Source organism: Pygocentrus nattereri, chromosome 27 (assembly GCF_015220715.1).
Source record: "Pygocentrus nattereri isolate fPygNat1 chromosome 27, fPygNat1.pri, whole genome shotgun sequence".
NCBI classification, from domain to species: domain Eukaryota; kingdom Metazoa; phylum Chordata; class Actinopteri; order Characiformes; family Serrasalmidae; genus Pygocentrus; species Pygocentrus nattereri.
The window spans coordinates 2,669,229-2,688,673 of NC_051237.1; the positions used below are offsets into that span (position 1 = coordinate 2,669,229).

Genomic DNA, 19,445 nt, shown 5'->3' on the forward strand with positions numbered 1-19,445 from the left:
ATTATCATGAGCATCACTGCTGTTCACTTTTCATATTATAATTAAGTGAATGTGTCATTGGGTTCACTGCTAACACTGTCTTGTACATTCATTACAGGTCACACTGCATAAGATGCAGCAAATGATTTCTTGCTCAAATTCTGGGACAGACTGTGCGAAATGAGTTATGCACACACGTACAAACTGTACAATAAAGTGTTCTCTTATTCTCTTTGTACATTCTGTTTCTTAATAAGAAAAAGCGGCTGTGCAACCAAAAAAGCCTTCGGGATAATAATGTCGAAAAGAAAAAAGATGTAAGTGGTGAAGAGAATTTGGAGTCATTTACAGCTGGGAAAAACCATTAACACCAGGGAGGGACAACAGTGGGGCAACACTGAATGTCCATTTTATAAAGTAAGCTTGAGGTAAATAGGTTCATTTCTCTGTCCATTATGTGGTAGCTGGCTGTCCCATTTCAAGGCAGGTCACTGTCTATGTGAACTAAAGGCTGGGCTAAGAGTTATGTACAATCTTTGAACTAGCTCCTTTCATTGAATCAGTCGGAAGTCTGGCTGAATTATTCTAATACATTTCAAACAATAATCTTCAACTATTTTTCATAAAATTACATATATCAGAAATTACAGTCACCGCCGTCAAATTGCATCTCTGATGCTACTATTACAACCCTATGGAGCCCAGCCGGTGACACTGTGTAGAAATAAAAATACATGGCCATGACTTAGCAAGGCATGGGGACGAGATCCTAAGACGTAGCCGCGATTTAATAAGGCTCTCATTCCCATGCCTTTTTATTTCATGGCCATGCCTTTGGGTCTTGTTCGCATGGGTTAATACAGTGTGGCCAAGCATTATGTTTATCTGTATGGGATGTCACAAGCAGGGCTCCATATAATCCTATATAAAATTCACATATGTATTCATGCCACATCACACATGTATAGGGCAACTTTAACTCAGGGTCAAAGACTTTTTTTTACATATTGTGATTCACGTCTGCAACATCATTATTGTGGCATAAAGTGTGCATTGTAAACCCGACTTAAATCAAATTTGGTATAGTTAATATTTGGATTTAATACTGCGGCATATCATTAAAACAATTCCATCTCTTGGAGATAAAGATAAACCAAACTGCATTTAACAGCACTGTGTTTTTGGCAGCTTCTTTGCTGTCCTAAAAGCTTGCTGACTGTACACACTGCCCAGGGCTTCAGTAACACGTTCAGTCAATTTGCAGATCAATGCTATAGAAAATTTCAATTCCGAAAACAAGAATCGGCTCCACAGTCCTACTGTTCTGCTTTGCTGCGCTAATAGGAAAAGCAAAAACAATGAGAGAAAAGATCAACACTCGTCAGGCCGGCAGGTTTAAAAGATTTGGAAAGAGACGGAGGGAAATTAGAGGATACAGATAGTGCACACCAGGCACAAAGCTGGCCCGCATGGAAAATAGAATCCATGCTGAACTCATCACTGAACTCAAATCACTGCTAAAACAAGGCATTCAGCGCAGAAGAAAATAGCCTGTCAACAACGCAACCTCACAGTTCAAGCAACACATTTTCAGCAGAGAGAGGTAATGGAACAAGCGTGCAAAACAGAAAAGATTCTCTTTATCTTTTTCACGCTGAGTTATTGAGTATGCAAGATATGAAATTTCTGATTAGGACTGGAGGCCTGGCAGACAGTAAGATAGACAGAATGTGTTTGTATGTTTGTGTACAATGTGATTTGTATTCATGTATTTATGAAGGGTGTAGTACACTTACAGATAGTCCAGGGGGGCCTTGCGGACCAGGGAAACCAATATTACCCTAAAGAAGGAGGTGGGTAAAGAGAAAACAGCACTTAATGATAATCACTCTGCCAAATATATAAAAAAAATTAAATAAATAAATAATTGAACATCAGCAAGGTGTGCCCAACTGGCATATCCCCTGCCTTATCTTTTAATTAGCCCTTATCTCATTCTACAAATCAGGTTAATGAAATACCTATTCACTGAGTTTGTTGCAATTTTAAAGCCCGCCACTAGAGGGCTCTATGACCTCACTGTGAAAAGCAAGGGGCGTTTTCTTTTTTTGATCCTTCCTAATTGAAAACACTGAACCTGAAACAAAGTAGCCCCTGTAAACAAGCGGAGCGCTCCGGGACTAAATGTTAATGGCCAAATCAAGGCATGAAGAGCACTACGCACATCTGCGCCGCTTCTAAAACAGGAGCACTTTTGCTCCGTAATGGCCCGTGTTTGCACCAGAGACATCTGGTCTGTGGAAACCATGGGAAGGAGGTAAATACAATAAATAATCCTCCTTCAAGAAACACAGGAATAAGGGGGAAAATTCTCAGTCTCCAGTGGTGATACAAATCATGCCAACTCGCAAGAACAGACTTACAGGGTTTCCAGGAGGACCAGGAAGACCCCTTTCTCCCCTGTCGCCCTAGAAAGAAGAACGCAATGGAGAACAGACGGGGTTAAAATATGAAACAATGCACAGCAACACAATATGTACATAAAACTATTATAAAATCAAGAGTATGCAGATCACAGACTGCAGATAAGATCAGACATGGCACAAAACCACTTTTTTTTTCTGGATACAGATCCTGAAACTTGAGCCTTGGCTTATAAGTCTTCTTTAACAACTACCAGACTCAAAAATGAGCTATTTTTAACCAAAACGCTTCACTTAAGACCTAAAAGTATCCAAAGGAGGGCTATCATGCTCAAACTACCCAAATTACAATCCCACAGGACAGGAAGAAATACCATCAGTGGCATCTCTCCAGAACATACCATAGAGCCAAGCATGCAAGTAACGTAAGTAAAGTAAGTAGGGCTGGTCCAATTAGCATTTACAGTCTTCAAATACTGGTTGGTGTTTTCTAAGTGCTTGAATGCTCAAAATCATTCCTCTATACATTTTTTTAAGTATGTTAATTAATACAGTTCAAAATGTATAGACTGTGTAGACAGTAGTCTGGCTGAAGCCCAGCACTCGCACACAGCATGCTGCTATACACACTGCCGACTGTAGCCCTCTCATTCAAATACAGCTTTAAAGAGTCATGTAGATGCTAAGGGTGAAATAAACTAGAACTATTGTTTTATTTATCATTACCACGGTTATAGTGTCTGTTTGTTTGGATTTGTTGTATTTAGCCAGGTTGTGTCTTGCTCTCCAAACAATGACCGCTGGGATAGGCTCCAGCTCCCCCTACGATCCAGAAGGTTAAGTGTGTGTTTTATTTCGCCAGTTCTCCATTTTTTTGTAACATGAAAAGCAGCAGTGAGGGTGACATGCAGACTGCGCTGAGCTCAGTCATAGCTCAATTACAAACACTGGAATCGAGGACTGGGGAGGTTTTGAAGCTACAGGTCTGTCTGAAATGTGAGGGGGACCACCCTAGAAGCAGCTGTTGAAGCCTGTCCTTCTTTTACTGGAGGCATCTTTGCTCTTTTAGCTTCAGTGAACACATGAACAGCAGTGAAGTTTGTTGCGAGGAAATTTATGATGTATTCAGCTAAACCAGCTATATTTTCCATATATTAACAATAACTGTTTTATCTAATTAACTATTTTTAGGCCGCAAATGAATACTCAAGAATCTGAATGATTAGGACCAGCCCTTACTGTAACCAGTTAACATACTTTATAGTAAGAGTTCATAGAAAGCAGACTATACAGCATGCAAATACTCTACTGTAAAGGAATAATGCGGATAACATACTGTACAGGACAGTACATTATGCTGAAAGCTCTCATTGTCCAATAAGAGACCATATGTTGAAATCATAAAAGACACAGCATTAATGTACTGATAATGAAAAAGCCTCGGTCGTGACAGCGCAAAATTGGCACGTCTTGCCAAGCACTCTCTCTCACCGGATCTCCTTTGATGCCTGGTTGCCCTGGGATACCAGGAGTCCCTGGAACACCTGTGCAAGCATTGTTGTCGCTAGCCTAGGAGAGATTAAACAGGCACAGGACACTACATTACAAACATCCTAGGTTGACTTAAGGACATGCTGAGGCAACGGCTGCTTCGGAGGATGAAAGAACGCTGTGGTTAAAGATAGCTTCCGGATAGCTTTGCTTACACTCGCAGGCCCTCTAGGTGGTTCCTCTCGCTGCAGCCTCTCGAGACACTGTAAAAACAAGCAGAGATTGTATTACAAGCTCATTCGTATGCAACTGCAAAATGAATCCAACCTGCGCAAGGGTATATCAAGAGAGAAGTGTGACCAGAAGCTAATTTGAATGTTTGTTGGATGGCCGGCTGCAAAATAACACACTTCGTATCATCGCTTGCATCATCTAAGTCTTGATAATGCACGATGTTGCAGCTTTCAAGTACATTATCAAAAAGAAAGTTAAAACAGCCACGCCAACAGAACCCCAAAAAACCCTCTGAATGAAAAAAGAAACCCACACCAAAAGCCCCCCTCACCCGCTCGCAGCCATCTATGGAAATGACGCCAGGCTTGCCCTGCTCTGCCTTCTCAACCTTAGTGGAGTCAGGCACACCTGGCACACCTGGCAGGCCTTGGGAACAGTCGCCACACACCACCTATAGCAGAGCACACGCATATCACACACACATATTAGCAAGTACACACACATTGTTAGGAGTCTCTTTTTTCACACTTTAAACTGCAAGCTTATGATTCAGTTAACCATTTTAAGACTTAAAGAAAGGCTGTGATGGAAAACGCACACAATTTTTCACTCATTCTAAATGTAGTCGATCAGCCAAGACATGTTTTTTGCTTTAGAAATGTCCATAGTCACCTAAATATTTTCTGTAAATGCAATATCTCACAAAAGGTGAGTATACATTTCTCCAAATATTTTATTTATTTATTGTATCTTTTCATGGGACAACTCTATACAAATGAAACTTGGATATAAAGTAGTCATTGTACAGTTTGTATAGCAGTGCAGATTTACTGTCCTCTGAAAAGAACTCAACACACAGCCATTAATGTCTAAATAGCTGGCAACACAAGTGAGTCCACCTCACAGTGAACACGTCCAAATTGTGCCCAGTTGTGTCGTCGTCCCTCTCTGGTATCATGTGACTCATTAGAGTTACAAGGTTCCAGGTGTGAATGGGGAGCAGGGCTGTTAAATTAGGTGTTTAGGGTATAATTCTCTCATACTGGACACTGGATGTTCAACAAGGCACCTCATGGCAAAGAACTCTCTGAGGATGTGAGAAATAGGATTGATGCTTTCCACAAAGATGGCTAAGGCTATAAGAAGACTGCTAACACCCTGAAACTGAGCTATAGCACGGTGGCCAAGGTCATACAGCAGTTTTCCAGGACAGCCTCCACTCGGGACAGGCCTCTACAGGGTCAAACAAAGAAGTTGAGTCCATGTGTTCAGTGTCATATCCAGAGATTGGCTTCAAAAAAATAGTTGCATGAGTGCTGCCAGTATTGCTGCAGAGGTTGAAGAAGAGGGAGGTCAGCCTGCTAGTGCTCAGACCATATGCCGCACAATGCATTAACTCGGTCTGCATGGCCGTCGTCCCAGAAGAAAGATTCTTCTGAAGTTGATGCACAAGAAAGCCTGCAAACAGTTTGCTGAAGATAAGCAGTCCAAGAACATGGATTACTGGAACCATGTTCTGTGGTCTGACAAGATCAAGATAAACTTGTTTGGCTCAGATGGTGTCCAGCATGTGTGGTGGTGCCCTGGTGTAGAAACATGAATTCCAACACGTACTGTGACATTCTGAAGCAGAGCATGATCCCTTCCCTTTGGAAAACTGCACCGCACGGCAGTTTTCCAACTCAATAACGACCCTAAAAACACCTCCAAGATGACAACTGCCATGCTGAAGGTAAATGTGATGGACAAGCCAAGTATGTCTCCAGACCTAAACCCAATTGAGCACCTGTGGGGCATCCACAAGCAGAAGGAGGAGGAGCGCAAGGTGTCTAATATCCACCAGCTCCATGATGTCATCATGGAGCAGTGGAAGAGGATTCCAGTAGCAACCTGTGCAACTCTGGTGAATTCCAGGCCCAAGATGGGTTCAGGTAGTGCTAGATAATAATGGTGGTCACACAAAACATTGACACTTTGAGCACAATTTGGACATGTTCACTGTGAGGTGGACTCACTTGTGTTGCCAACTACTTAGACATTAGTGGCTGTGAGGACAGTAAATCTGCACTGCTATACAAACTGTACAATGACTACTTTAAGTTATTTCCAAGTTTCATTTCTAAATCTGATACTGTACATTACTAAAGCTTCTCTCAACCTGCTCAAACTGCATCCAGGTCTTCATTAAGATTGTACAGACTAGACTTGCTGTCTAAACAGGCTGCCCACAGCATTCAGCTACACAGTGACGTTTTGTTTATTTTCATAATTCACAGTGAGCCATACTGTATCCTGAACCACCACAACCAGTCTGTACAACCTTACTAAAGACCTGGATGTGGTTATAGAGAGCAGAGATACGCTTCAGGGATGTATTTGCACAAATTATTTAGGTAACTATTGACTTTGTGTTTGTAAGAAGGATAGCTTGTAGCTTTAAACTACTTTAAACTACTTTTTAGCTCTAAACTAAAAAGGCAAATTTTGGACACCGAATATCTAGGCTGTTTAGCTAGCTCTTGGGAAAATAATGATAATTGCCAACAGTAAGTAAGCTAAAAGAAATTGATGTACACCCTGGTTTCCAGAAAAGTTGGGACAATATGCAAGATAAATGTAAACAAAAATGAAATGCAGTGATGTGAAAATCATTTAAATGATCATCTTTTCTATTCTTGCTTGATATAGGATTTCCACTACAGAATCATGTCTGTTTTTAATGCAGTGCCACCTGAGGGCCTGAATATGAAGTCCTTCCAACACTGCTTTTCAGCCTTGTCTCTTGCATACAGAGATTTCTACTGAGATGGTCTAAATCTTTTAATCTTTATGTTTGAAAGCCTCTCTGGGATGAAATTAACCCAATTAGTTGTGAGATGTTCCACCAGGCATTTTTGTTTACCATTACACACTTTTGCCCCTGTTCCAATTATTTTAAACATGTGCTGGCATCAAATTCAAAAAGTTTTTCGAGATAATATAAAATTTCTCTGTTCCAACATCTGATATGTTGTCTTTGTACTAATTTAATTCAATTACATGTAGGGTTTAAATGATTTTGACATCACTGTATTTTTTAATCATATTCTGCAAAGCAGTGCAACTTTAAATGGGGTTGTAATATCTTCTTTGATGTATACTTCTGAAGTCAACTCAATAGATGATTATTTTTTAATGTAATATGAGATGTTCAGTAACTATGACATTAATATGTAGCTTTAATGATGTAACTGGGATCTCATGGACATCACTGCAACAAAAAAATATGAATAATAATAATTACCTAAACAAATAAATGAAAAAGACCATTCAATCGTCTTGTTCACTTGATGCCGCTGTGTATAAATGTATAAAGTATATGTATAAAGTTTTTTGTAGGTATTTGTGAATCACAGGTATAAAATGTGTAGGTAGCAATATAGGGGTCCAAGAAAGACATTAAGGGGGCCCTGTCACTATGCCCACTTCTGCACTGTCAGTAGTTTTGACTCTATGCAAGTGACAGTTATGAGAGTAAGGAACCGAAACGTGGGTCCTCTTACAGTTTAAGGGTTAAACATAACAAACACAGGGTACATCACTTGACTGTATGTGTGAGAAGGTGAATTGTGAACTGTGAGTCAGACACATGGACATATTTCATTAATTACACTGTCCAACAAGCATGAACAAGTAGAAAATAACATGCACCCATTTACTGGCTTTGAGATGCAAGCAATCACTCAAATAGCACAGCATGATTAACAGAGCAACCCGAGGTTCATAAGTGTCAATGTATGAAAGATCCTACAATGACACTCAATAATTTCTGTCTTCTAAAGGATTTATAGCAAATATTTAGATGTGTGCAGCTTTATCTTAGATAATCAAAGCACATATTTCTGTACACAACAAATATTTGCTTAAAGGAATGATTTGGCAAAAAATACACAATTTTCCAGTTACCCTACATGTAGTCAATCAGCCAAGACACGTTTGGCATCCAAATTCTGCTCCTTCAGTTTTGCTACAGGGTAAGCGTTTCTAACAAAGTCTAGAATCAAGGAAATCTGTATCCAAACACCCCATTGTTTTGTATGGCTCTTTGCTGTGAATACGGCTCTCACACTGAGGTTTTATTCATTTTATTCATTCACTGATCACTAAACTGTGTATGCCAAGTCACTGCAACCTTAATGAAGAGCTGCATGTGGTTTGAGTAGGTTAAGGGAAGTTTTGTGGATGTATTTACAGAAAAGATTTGAGTGACTATTGACTTCTAGTGTTTGTTAATAACATGTCTCGCAGCTCCAGTGCTGAACTAAAGCAGGCAGAATATGGACGCCAATCTCGTCTTGGATGATTGAGTGTATCTGGGGTAGATTGTGTAAATTGGAGTTTTCACTGAACTGTTCTTTTAACTATATGCACGTGATGGAGTACAATGATGCAATCTAATTTTGTAAAACAAGGCACATAACTGTGAACGATAATGCTGAAGCAATATCCACTGGAATTCAAATGTACAGCAGTAGGCTGACAATTTTGGGTAACCTACTCTTCAGTCAGTGTTGGGTATTCATGAATAATAAGAAATGTTCACAGAAAATTATGGGAAGTCTTAGATCAGTACACAGTCTAATGTCTTAGATCAGTACACAGTCTAATGTCTTAGATCAGTACACAGTCTAAAATTCCATGTTTCTCTTAAGCTCTCTAATAAGCTCTGGCTTACTAAGTAAAACTGAATTCATCTTATTAAGTCTCATCGACCATGTTCACATTACCAGGCTGAAGTAGGACAAATCAATTTTTTTGCCTTAATATGACACAAATATGATGTTTTCACAGCCGTGTGGACACACAAATCTGATCTTTTCAAATCAGATTTGAGTCACTTTGGCTATGTTCAGACTTCAGGCAAATCAGACTTGTTTCTCAACAGCTTTTGAGACAACTGTTTGCAAGTAATCAGATTGGATTTGGGTGTCCACACATCACTAACCTATCTGCATGGGTTGATGTGGTAGCAACGCAGGCATCAGTAACGACATAGCAATGCTGGTTATGTGGATTTCAAACACGGATGCAGGAGAGATGGAGGTGCACTCTCTCATCCACCAAACGCTTCAAAATTCTCAGGCATAAGCAAGACTCTTTGGTGCTCTTCTTGAATCCCAGCACTTCATTCACTCTGGATTTGACATCATTGTTTGTAATGCAAATGCAAAGTACACTCTGAAATGATATTTGAGCAGCCAACACGTCCAGATTAAGACGGTACATCTGCAAAAATTCGATAGGAATCGCATTTCAAACCAACCCCCAAGTGTAGTTTGGATGTGATATGGCAAATATTGGATTTTGTGTGTTTTTGCTGCTTAGAGCTTATAAAATCAACCTGCATACAATTAGGATATGCCAGAAATTGGCTTTGGGCTGGGTGTCTGAACAAAGCCTTTCATAAGGGGGCCTAGATCAGATACATGTTCAATTTGTAGATCAGAATCCATGGTTTTTTGTTTGTTTGTTTGTTTTACTACACATGTGGGTCATTTCAGGATGCAGGTTCATTCAGATTAATGACAGATTTAAGTCCCTTACCTACACTAATGTGAACCATCATGTCAGAAAGATCTGAGCAAAAAATCAGAATTGAGCACTGAGGTTTGTAAAGTGAACACAGCCAGAACACAGAGGAATAAAGATTACAGGCTGCTCATGTTATTCCCAGTGGGCTGACATATCTTGCAGAGGGACAGACTTGCTGCACTGAGGTCAACTGAGAGGACATAACTGGTCACAGGCCAGTTTACAACATGTTTACAACATGAAATCAGTCTCACTTTATTGCTAACCTTTATGTTGTGAGCGGTGTCATCCATTGGAAGTGGTAGCGTGATCTACAAAACGGAGTCAAGAGAGAAGAGAGTTGTGGTGACATTATATCAGTACATGTACTGTTCAAGTTCTTTTACAGCCCAAAAATCAAGAAGTTCAACATAACAGTCAATGTTTTACTTGGTAAATTCCAAGCTCTGTTTCAAATATCTGGTTATAAATTGGCATTAAAGTGTGAAAACGAAGATAATCTATAATTCAGCATCAAGAATAAGCCTATTTAATACTGTAGCATGTGTTTAATTACCAACAAAAACAATGCCTCCGGTTTTTGTTTAATGATTTAATGAGAAACCTCTACTTCTCCAGAAAATGACTATTATATATTACACGGTTTAGCGGTTCTGTTTTTACAATTACAGTTTGGAAAACAAGTGTTTCATAACACACAGCAGTTCAGGAGGTCATACAACTCACATCTGCCTACTAACTTTCCCAAAAGCTCTGTATTCAAATGACTGAAAACACAGTGTACCCCCACATATCTCAGCGGCTCAGGTTCAATAAGCCCACACATCACTTTTAAGCTTACAAACAAACAGGAGCAGCAATGTTAATGTCAGCCCCCAAAGTAAAACAATTATTTTGGCGTAATACAATATGTATGTAACCGACAGTCACGACTGGCAATGAACCAGAGAGCCTGCCAGAAGTTGGCAGGGTGGGCTTGTGGGTGTTAATGTAGCAGGTGTGCACAGTCACTGGGCAGATATGCAGTTCATATTTCTCCTGTCACTGCTGGGTGGTCTGAAGCACATACCTGTGACTTCACAGTAAAGAGCAGTGCTCTGTGAAGTGGTTTCACAGTGGGGTCTTTCTGAGGAAGAGAACCTGCAAATTACACTCTGCTTCCTGTGATATCTATCGAGTAGCCTGCTTGCTCTGTTTAAAACGCTGTAATCAGTGAGAGTTGTAATTTGTGCTTAGCAACGATATGATCTGCAGTGCCTTCAATTACAGGTGTGTGCAATTACAGGATCCCTTAAAGTGACAAATCTCCGTAATTACGTGTCATTCTGCAACTAAGCGCAGTTCTAATCTACCCTTGTTTTTTTAACCATTACCATTTCTATTTTTTAAGATAATTCATTAATTTGAATATTTTTATCTATTTAAAGGCTCTGAGATTTTAATGAGATACACTATATGTCCAAAAGTATCCAGACGTCAGAGCTTCAAACAGGCCTGAAACTGTAGCATGAACCCAAATTCCCTTTGTGACCAAGTCTGGCCCGACTCACATCATCAAGCAAACCCAACCTGGAGCTCGCCAGGTTATCAGACCAAACGACACAAGCCCAACAAATTTCTGTCAAAAACTGACCCAAACAGGCCCACCATGGGCAAAAAAGCTGAATTAAACCTGACAGAATATTACATTACCACATAGTGACACTAATGGCTGTAATTAGATCACAGATAAATGAAATAAAAAATGTATATACATGAATATGATGTAATAAATTTACTCACTGGCCAAAATCAAGCTTGAATTATGGTTTAACAAATTTATTCATCAAGCAATGCTTTCAAACAACATCCAACACCCAAACATTTTTATGTCTGGATAACTTTTAATAATTCACTGCCTTATCATGCTACATTCACATATGGATGGCTTCAGCATGCTACAATAAAACTGTTATAAGGAAATGAAAGTAGAGAGGAAGAATAAAGAGTAAAACTAAAGTGGGGTGAAATGCACCCGAATGCGTTTAATCCAACTCGAGGTTGACTTATATTCAGAAAATGATGTCTGGACCTGTCCATGAACAATCAAGTCCTGTCAGGTTTAGGCATATTACAAAGTCTGAATAACTCCTTCTAATTAGTGAATTCAGCTACTTTAAAGTGCACCCATTGGTGACACACATCTTCTATAATCACCATGGAGAGCTGCCAATAAAATGGGATGTTCTGGAGCAGTCGCATTTGAACCTAAGGCCACCTTACCAAACACGTAAATGTCGACTAGAGGGGTGTAAAAAAAAATCCCAGCACTGTACTGTGGAGCAGTGGAACTGTATTCTCTCAATGCAGTACCTTCAGGATGAGTTGGAGTAATGTTTGTGATCCATAACTAATCTTCCACCTTCAATAACTGACCTCACAAATGCTCTTGAGGTTGAATGCTATCAAATCACCACAGTAATGTTCCAACATCTACTCTTAATCTTTCCCAGAAGAGTGAAATCTGTTACCGCGGCAAAGGGGGACAAACTCCCTATTAATACCCTTGATTTCAGAAGAAATGTTGGTGTCTACAACCTTTTGGACATATAGTGTAGCATAGTGATTAGGTCTTCTCTGGTGGATGAATTACTGGAGTATTTTACTAAGAGGCCGGATGTTGCATTGACATAACAGATGTAGTTTGGCTGCTAGAGGAACTGGTGGTTGGACTCTGGCGATGTTCGAAGTGGAGCAGTACTTAGTGGGTGGGATTCTGAAGTCTGGCCAAATTTCCATGGCGAACAAGAGAGGACTGGAGATGAGAGGCCAGCGTGGGCCTTTGGCCAAAGGAGAAAATGAGCCTGCCAAAGCGCTGCTCTCAAATGGAGATCTAATGGCTCTTACTGTAGTGCACATCAGGCACCCTTAATAGCCATCCTCCCTGTAACTCAATGCAATGGCAGTGTTTACTATTCCAAAAAGCCAAGGAGACAAAGTTAACACTGAGAGGGCAATGAGATCATTGGCGTCCATAAAGTGTGCAGTGCAATGGAGACAACTCACAATGTGCTGAGTTAAGACACTCGTAAGTGCTTACAGGTTCCTTTCGAAACCATAAAAAAAACAGATGGTATATTGCTATTGTTCTCAAGATGCAGCTATAGTGCGATTAGTCTCTCCATGCCATTAATTCCACTAACAGCTCCCACTACCACCTAGCCTGCTCCAGTTCCACACCAGATGTCTACCAACCAGGCCTTCCAGATTTTTCTGTAACCAATTACAAAGCTAGAGCACTCTACTAGCTCCTCCTCCTATCTGGTTACTCACATGGCCGGGCAGACCCGGTTGCCCTGGTAAGCCATCGTTGCCAGGGAGACCCTGTAAGAAGGAACTGAGGTTGAATTGGTTTAGCCTTCGGCCACACTCTGGTCACCTCCTTCTCCAGCGGGGGTAAAGGGGAAAAGTAGCCAAAGCCCTGGGCCCTCTCCTGGTTTGTGTTCCAGCTTGTAGTCTACATTTAGGTTTAGCTTGTGTTTATTCTTGCTTTAAGTTTTAGCTCTTCTGATTCAGGCTTGGGAAATCAACACAAGACCAGGTTAAAGACCAAGCAGTGCCCACAGTGAGGTCTCACTGAATTAATACTTTACCCAAAGTTCATTATCAGCTGCTTTAGAAAGCCATAAAATAACATGAAAAACTACTTTGGGTGAAATTCCACCTTTAATTTATAAGCAGGTCTTAAGCTTAATGAGTAAGGACATTAAAAGGGGCACCTCACTAAGCAGCTTCCAAAACTTCACAGAGAGCTCTGCATGGTTTTTAAAAAGAGAAAACAGAATGTTATTCTCAATTACATACATTAAATTACTTTTACGTCTTCATCAAAATTACTTTTAAACTGTACTTTTATTCATACATTTAATTTTATTTTAAAAATGGCATAAATCTGCTGTGATCTACATTTACTTTATCTGTTTATTAATCACAGCCAATTCTTCTGTAGAATACCCAGGCCCCATACCCAGGCCAAGTGTTAGTGCAGCATTAAGAAAAGCAGCTACATTAAAAATTACATTAAACATTACAAAATAAGCTACTTTAAACTGTTTTCGCACATATTTATAGTATTTACTTTAATTAAACATTATTACATTAGGATTTACATTATATTTCTATTTGATTATTTAATATAATAATGGTTTAATTCATTTACATTAATGGCAGAAATACTACGAATGTACTTTTATCAGCTTTAGCCAAAGCCCACAGCTACCCATGCAGGCCCCACCCCGACAAAACAGAAGCCACACATATGACTGCGAGAGAGGTAGAGGGACAGTAGCAGAGCACAGCGAAGCTCACAAAGACACAGGGTCCAGTCCCATGCCAACATGAGTATGGGTGGTCCATGGCCATGTGAGCCAGCCAGCCCATTCCACACTTACCTGTGGGCCTGGAAAGCCTACGAAGCCTTGGGGCCCTGGAGGCCCTGGGGGGCCCGGAGGTCCTGGAGGCCCCTGAAGCACATTCAACATATTACAATGAGTTTTAAGGTGGGTTACATGAGACAACATTGACATCTTTTTTGTTTTTCCCATTTATGACAAAGTCAACTACATACAAGTTCCAGTACTGATGAAAGTGTTACAGTGGATTGAATTAATTAAAAAAAATTCATTTCCACATTAATGAAATCTAACACTTCGGTATAAGAGGGCATTATAATGACCTTATAATATACGTATTAAGCTTTATCAAGCGAGCAGCGGCTCTTTTGCTGTCTGCTCATTGCTACTTTACTAAGTAGTAACTAGAATGAAATAAGCAATTTCTGCGACACTTATTTATGCATTTATAATATTTAGTACTCAAGACTGAATACCACAAATTGATGGCCTCGGTTGTTTCTCAGTCTTGGTGTAAAAAGGAATGTTTTCTTGGGTTAAAGGCCTGCTTTATGTTCTTTCCATTTTTAGTTTTCTGTCTTCCCAAATGAGAACAGCTATGTAAAGTGACGTACATTTTAAACCAAGGGGAGTAAATATGCCATGCTGTGCTGCGCCACATTTATCCTAGTTACTTTATATACGTTTGTAATGCTTTGTAATGTTGCAACATTTTATTCATAGCTATTAGTTTGAGAAGTGGGTTAATAGTCATTGGCTCGATAAAGCTTAATAACAGCATCATAACGTACCTAACGTGTGCAAATGATTGTAATGTGCAATACACAAATAAAAATACTCTATGAAATTCATAATTGACCCTTAATAAGCACATTACAAGTAACAATGCAATTACATTGTAATCCCCTTATTGAATATAATATATTACATCAATACAATTATTGGCAAAAGTAACAAATAGTATATTGTGCTGATGTAATACATTTTATCCATTTGGCAATGATGTATACATTTGAACCAATCATCACTTTTTTAGGTGTATATATTTCAGTATATATTACCAACATTCAGACAAGCTAGACACAGAGGACAGAATGTATGTATCAGAGTGCTGATTTGGGCTCAGTTTTTGACCATAAAGGAACAAGACATTAGCCAAAAAATCGAATTTTCTAAGATGAAATAGATCAGCCAAGACACGTTTGGTGTCTGAATTTTGCTTCTATAGTTTTTTTAGTGGAGCTACAAGGCTAATGAATTAACGAGTGATGGACCCTACTGAAAAATACAGCATAAACCAGCATGCATTCCATGCTGGTCAAAGCTGATGTATACTGCTTTATGCTTTTCTAACGCTGGTCTAGTGCTGGGGTAGCTGGGCACCCAGCATGGTCATGCTTGTTGACCAGCATACCAGCATCCAAAACTCAACATATGCTGGTTTTGCTGGAGACCAGCATATTAACTTCCATTGCTAATGACCAGTATTTCAGCATCCAAAACACAACATTTGATGGTTTTGCTGGTGACCAGGCATGCTGGTCTATGCTGGTTTTTCTAGCAGGGGAGGCTTATATAATTAGCATGGAGCAAAGTGCATACCCAAATGATCACACACTCACCTCAAACAACATTAAGCCATCACAAACAGACCTGCACTGTAATTACTTTGGACACTCGTAAAATACTGTACAACATGTTATCTACAAAACTCAAGCTTGCAGTTTCCACGATGTGTTAGCAACATTAGCCTTGTGGCTCCAGCACAAAACTAAAGATGTTAAACTTCAGACACTAAACATGCTTTACCTGACTGACTACAAAAAAGCTAAAAAAAAAAAGAAGTTTGTAACCAAACTTTTGTATTAATGCCTAAATGACTATAACTGTACAGTCAGCAAGAGCTGATTTTAGCCCTGCACCCTATTTGAAGAAGTCTGATACATATGAGCCTTTAGGCATCCTGCTCACTGCATGTGTATCAGCTCATAGCTGATTAGGGTCAGACAGTAAGACCTGAGGACCTGCCTGCCACATGTTCCCACCACCAGGGACACCCTGTAAGACAAAAACAGTCAAATTCAGAGCAAACACAGCCCATGCACAGCTTATCACCAACATTACAGGAATGGGTCACTGAAAAATCATAGTTACATAATTTTCCTCTTGCTCCAAACACAGTCAATCAGACACATGCTGCTTGCTTCTGTAGTTTTGCACTGGAACTCTGAGACTAACATAATAGGGTGACTTTCAATATGATTAAGCTACATTTTCCTCATAGCTCCACCGCAAATCTAAAGAAGCAGACAGAAGCTACATTCATGACAAATGGGATTTCAGACTCTTCTACTTCCCAGATGCTCACAGAAAGCTTACTCTCATTTGGCTGCTGTGAGCATAAGAAAAGCTCTTAATAAGTGTTTACAATTGAATTAAAAAGTGGTTTATTACTGCTTAACTTATTTTAAATGGTTTATATCATGGGAATCTACATTTCTTTTTTGATTTATTTCAATTAAATTAGTTTGATACGGCATGAAACATACTGTTCACTCCCTGGTAAATACAGTGCATGTATGGAAACACATATACTTGCCTGTTCAGCCTATAGCAATGTAGCCCTGTCCATTCAGGGTGAAATTATAAGGAGTGTGTTCATTTAACCTCCATTTGCAACTTCCAGGTGTATATATGAGCTTGAGGACTCTTCAAACAAACTTTTTCCACTTTGAAGCTGGAAACCTCTCAGTTCCCATTTGGCCATTAAGGATTGTCTAGCTGACTGATGACGTTTGGAGTAGTCGTGCAAATGAGATTTTTGGGTGACCAATCCCTTTAAGCATTTGCAAGCTAAGGCCTGTATGTGTGTGGGAGTCTACAGCTCATATGGGTAAGCTGGTTTTTACAGCATCATGATAAAATCACTGAATGTGTGAAAGTACTCACAGGTACTCCAGGTAATGGATTATGCACACAGTTGCAGTCTCCAGGTTCACCCTACAAAACAGAAGACACACCAAACTGTCTCTTGCTGCAGCATTTCACCTCTGTCATATCAGAACCATTCACTTAAATCGTTTTTTTAACACTTTTCAAAAATGTAAGCTGTTGTTTAGTTTAGAATACCGGAATAAAAATCAGGGTTTATGACGTCTACAACACAAATACAGCCAACATGTCTTTTTGTTTAGTTAGTCAGACAACAGGCAGCGGTATTCATCACCATGTTATGTAACAGCTTTCTGTGATGTAGCTAAAGGCATTACACTCTTCAGACATCTGGTTCCTATCGCTACCACTGTGAACTATTCTGACTCTAAGTTTCTCTAGACCAAAGTATTCACATCAAAGCACTCTGATCGATTCTGTTTGCATCTTAAGCGTTTAATCATGCAAAAAAAATTGAAAAATTGCTGCCATTCCCCTTTAGGTCGTATTAAAAGTTAGGAACATTTTCTTTCTCCTGTAAAACTACCATTACAGAGATAGAGGGTTTCTTGCAACACCGGTGGTCTCTGCTCACTCACTTAAGAGTAATATTGGGGATATCAATGGAACAACTGAGCATCATCACAGTGTTCATATAGAAACACAAAAGGCTCTTTATCCTTTATCCAAGCACTCAGCAGCAGTGACAGAGCACTCCATCACACTTAAAGGGAATATGCATCATTAGCTATCAGACACAGCTCTCCTCTCTGTTTAGCCTGAGTCGCCTCAGACATAAAGCAGAACATTAGAGAATGAAATATTTCAGCTTTCTCTCTCTCTGTTTCTTTTCCTTACTCTTTTCTTCCTTAATCTTTTTCACTCCTCTCTGTCTCCGCTTCTCTTTATCTCTCTACTTCTGTTTCTCCTTCTCTTTCCTTCTTTCCCTCACGCTCTTTTTTTCTGTTTCTTACTTCTGTCTACTTTTTTCACTCCTTTATGTTTCTCCCTTTCACTGTTTTTGTTCCTATCAATCCTCTCACTCTCTCTTTTCTCTCTTTCAATCATTCTCTTATCTTTCGCCATCGCTCCCTACATTTCTCTCTCCCCCAATCTGTTTCCCTCTTTCCTCTGTCTGTTTCCCTTTGTCTTTCTATTCTCCCTCCGTCTTTCTCTCTATAAACTCGCTCCTTCTTCCATTCTTTCTTTCCCTTACATTCTCCCTCTCTCAATCTGCTTTCACTCTTCTTCCTCTCTGTCGTTGACTTTCTCCCTTTCTTGTTCCCTATTTCTCCCTCTCTCTTTCTGTTTCTCTCTCTCACTTTCTGATTGCCCTCCCTCCCTCTTTCTTTTCCTGTTTCTATATCTCCCTTTGTTTCCTTCTCTCTTTCACTCTTTCTGTACGTCTGTTTCTGATGCTTCTTTATCTCTGTCTTTTTTCTTTATGCCTCTGTTCATTCTCTTGTTCTCTCTCCCACTCTTGCTCTTTTTCTCTCTTTCTTACTCTTTGTATATCTTCCCTCCCTCTCTCCATCTTTCTGTTTCTTCCTCTCACTCTTTTGGTATCTCCCCTCCCTCTCTCTCTTTCTCTCTGTTTTCCTCTCTTCATGTAGTTTTGTTTCTGTCACTCCTTTATCCCCTTCTTTTTCTCCTTGGTTCTCTTGTTCCCTTTTCTCTCTCTCCCTCTGTCAGTAGATTACAGCTGACAGCTAATTAATAGCCTCATTCCTGCTCTTAAGGGTACTTTTAACTTCTTTCAGTGCAGTCAAACTCTTTTGTCATCCTCCCTCTCTCTCTCTGTCTCTCTCTGTCTCTCTCTCTCTCTCTCTCTCTCTGTCTCTCTCTGTCTCCAGGGTGGACACATCACTGTCCATATAGCCAGTCCCCTCTAGACGGCTCCTCCATCTTTTTATGCACATTCACACAAACACAAGCTACTTTTGCTTTGGAGGACCTCCTCCAGATTGTCTCCTCAGCCCACTGAACCAGAGACTTACCTTGTCACCCTTAGGTCCACTGGCTCCCTGAAAGACAGAAGACACACACACACACACACACACACACACACACACGTGACGGCTCAGTTTAACTGTGTTATTGTGCATAAAGCTCCTGGGCGTGTGGAGAGGCGACAGTTGATGAGATGAAAGCAGACAACGTGTTGTTATGGATCCAGGCAGAGTTAGAGTCAACCCTGCCCGTCTCTGCCTCTACTCCTGCATCCCCCCATGATAAAGCCCCCGGTAATTAACATCTGATGCAGTGAAAGCAGACGGCACCGCCTTTGTTTCTTTAATGAGGAGAGCCTTGCCAAAACAATAAATTCCCACTTCCTTTCTCTCCGCTGCTGATGAAAATTCATCCCATGCCAACCTTACAAAGGATATTGTGATTAATTGTAGACTACAGCAGTTACATAACAAGG

General features: G+C 40.0%; 1 protein-coding gene across 3 annotated transcripts in view; it reads right to left on the reverse strand.

Moving 5' to 3' along the window:
- Window positions 1–19,445, reverse strand: part of col16a1 (collagen, type XVI, alpha 1) — a 140,640-nt gene that overhangs the window by 20,698 nt on the left and 100,497 nt on the right. For 2 of the 3 annotated variants that reach the window (XM_017693165.2, XM_017693156.2), the window contains 11 exons: window positions 19,018–19,044; window positions 17,039–17,089; window positions 16,118–16,147; window positions 14,129–14,200; window positions 13,011–13,061; window positions 9,965–10,009; window positions 4,459–4,578; window positions 4,109–4,156; window positions 3,894–3,971; window positions 2,403–2,447; window positions 1,776–1,820 (listed from right to left, as the gene is read on the reverse strand). In XM_017693165.2, coding sequence (XP_017548654.2) covers window positions 1,776–1,820; window positions 2,403–2,447; window positions 3,894–3,971; window positions 4,109–4,156; window positions 4,459–4,578; window positions 9,965–10,009; window positions 13,011–13,061; window positions 14,129–14,200; window positions 16,118–16,147; window positions 17,039–17,089; window positions 19,018–19,044 — 612 coding nt within the window. The remainder of the gene's footprint in view (window positions 1–1,775; window positions 1,821–2,402; window positions 2,448–3,893; window positions 3,972–4,108; window positions 4,157–4,458; window positions 4,579–9,964; window positions 10,010–13,010; window positions 13,062–14,128; window positions 14,201–16,117; window positions 16,148–17,038; window positions 17,090–19,017; window positions 19,045–19,445) is intronic. The other variant, XM_037535433.1, reaches the window with a different exon arrangement.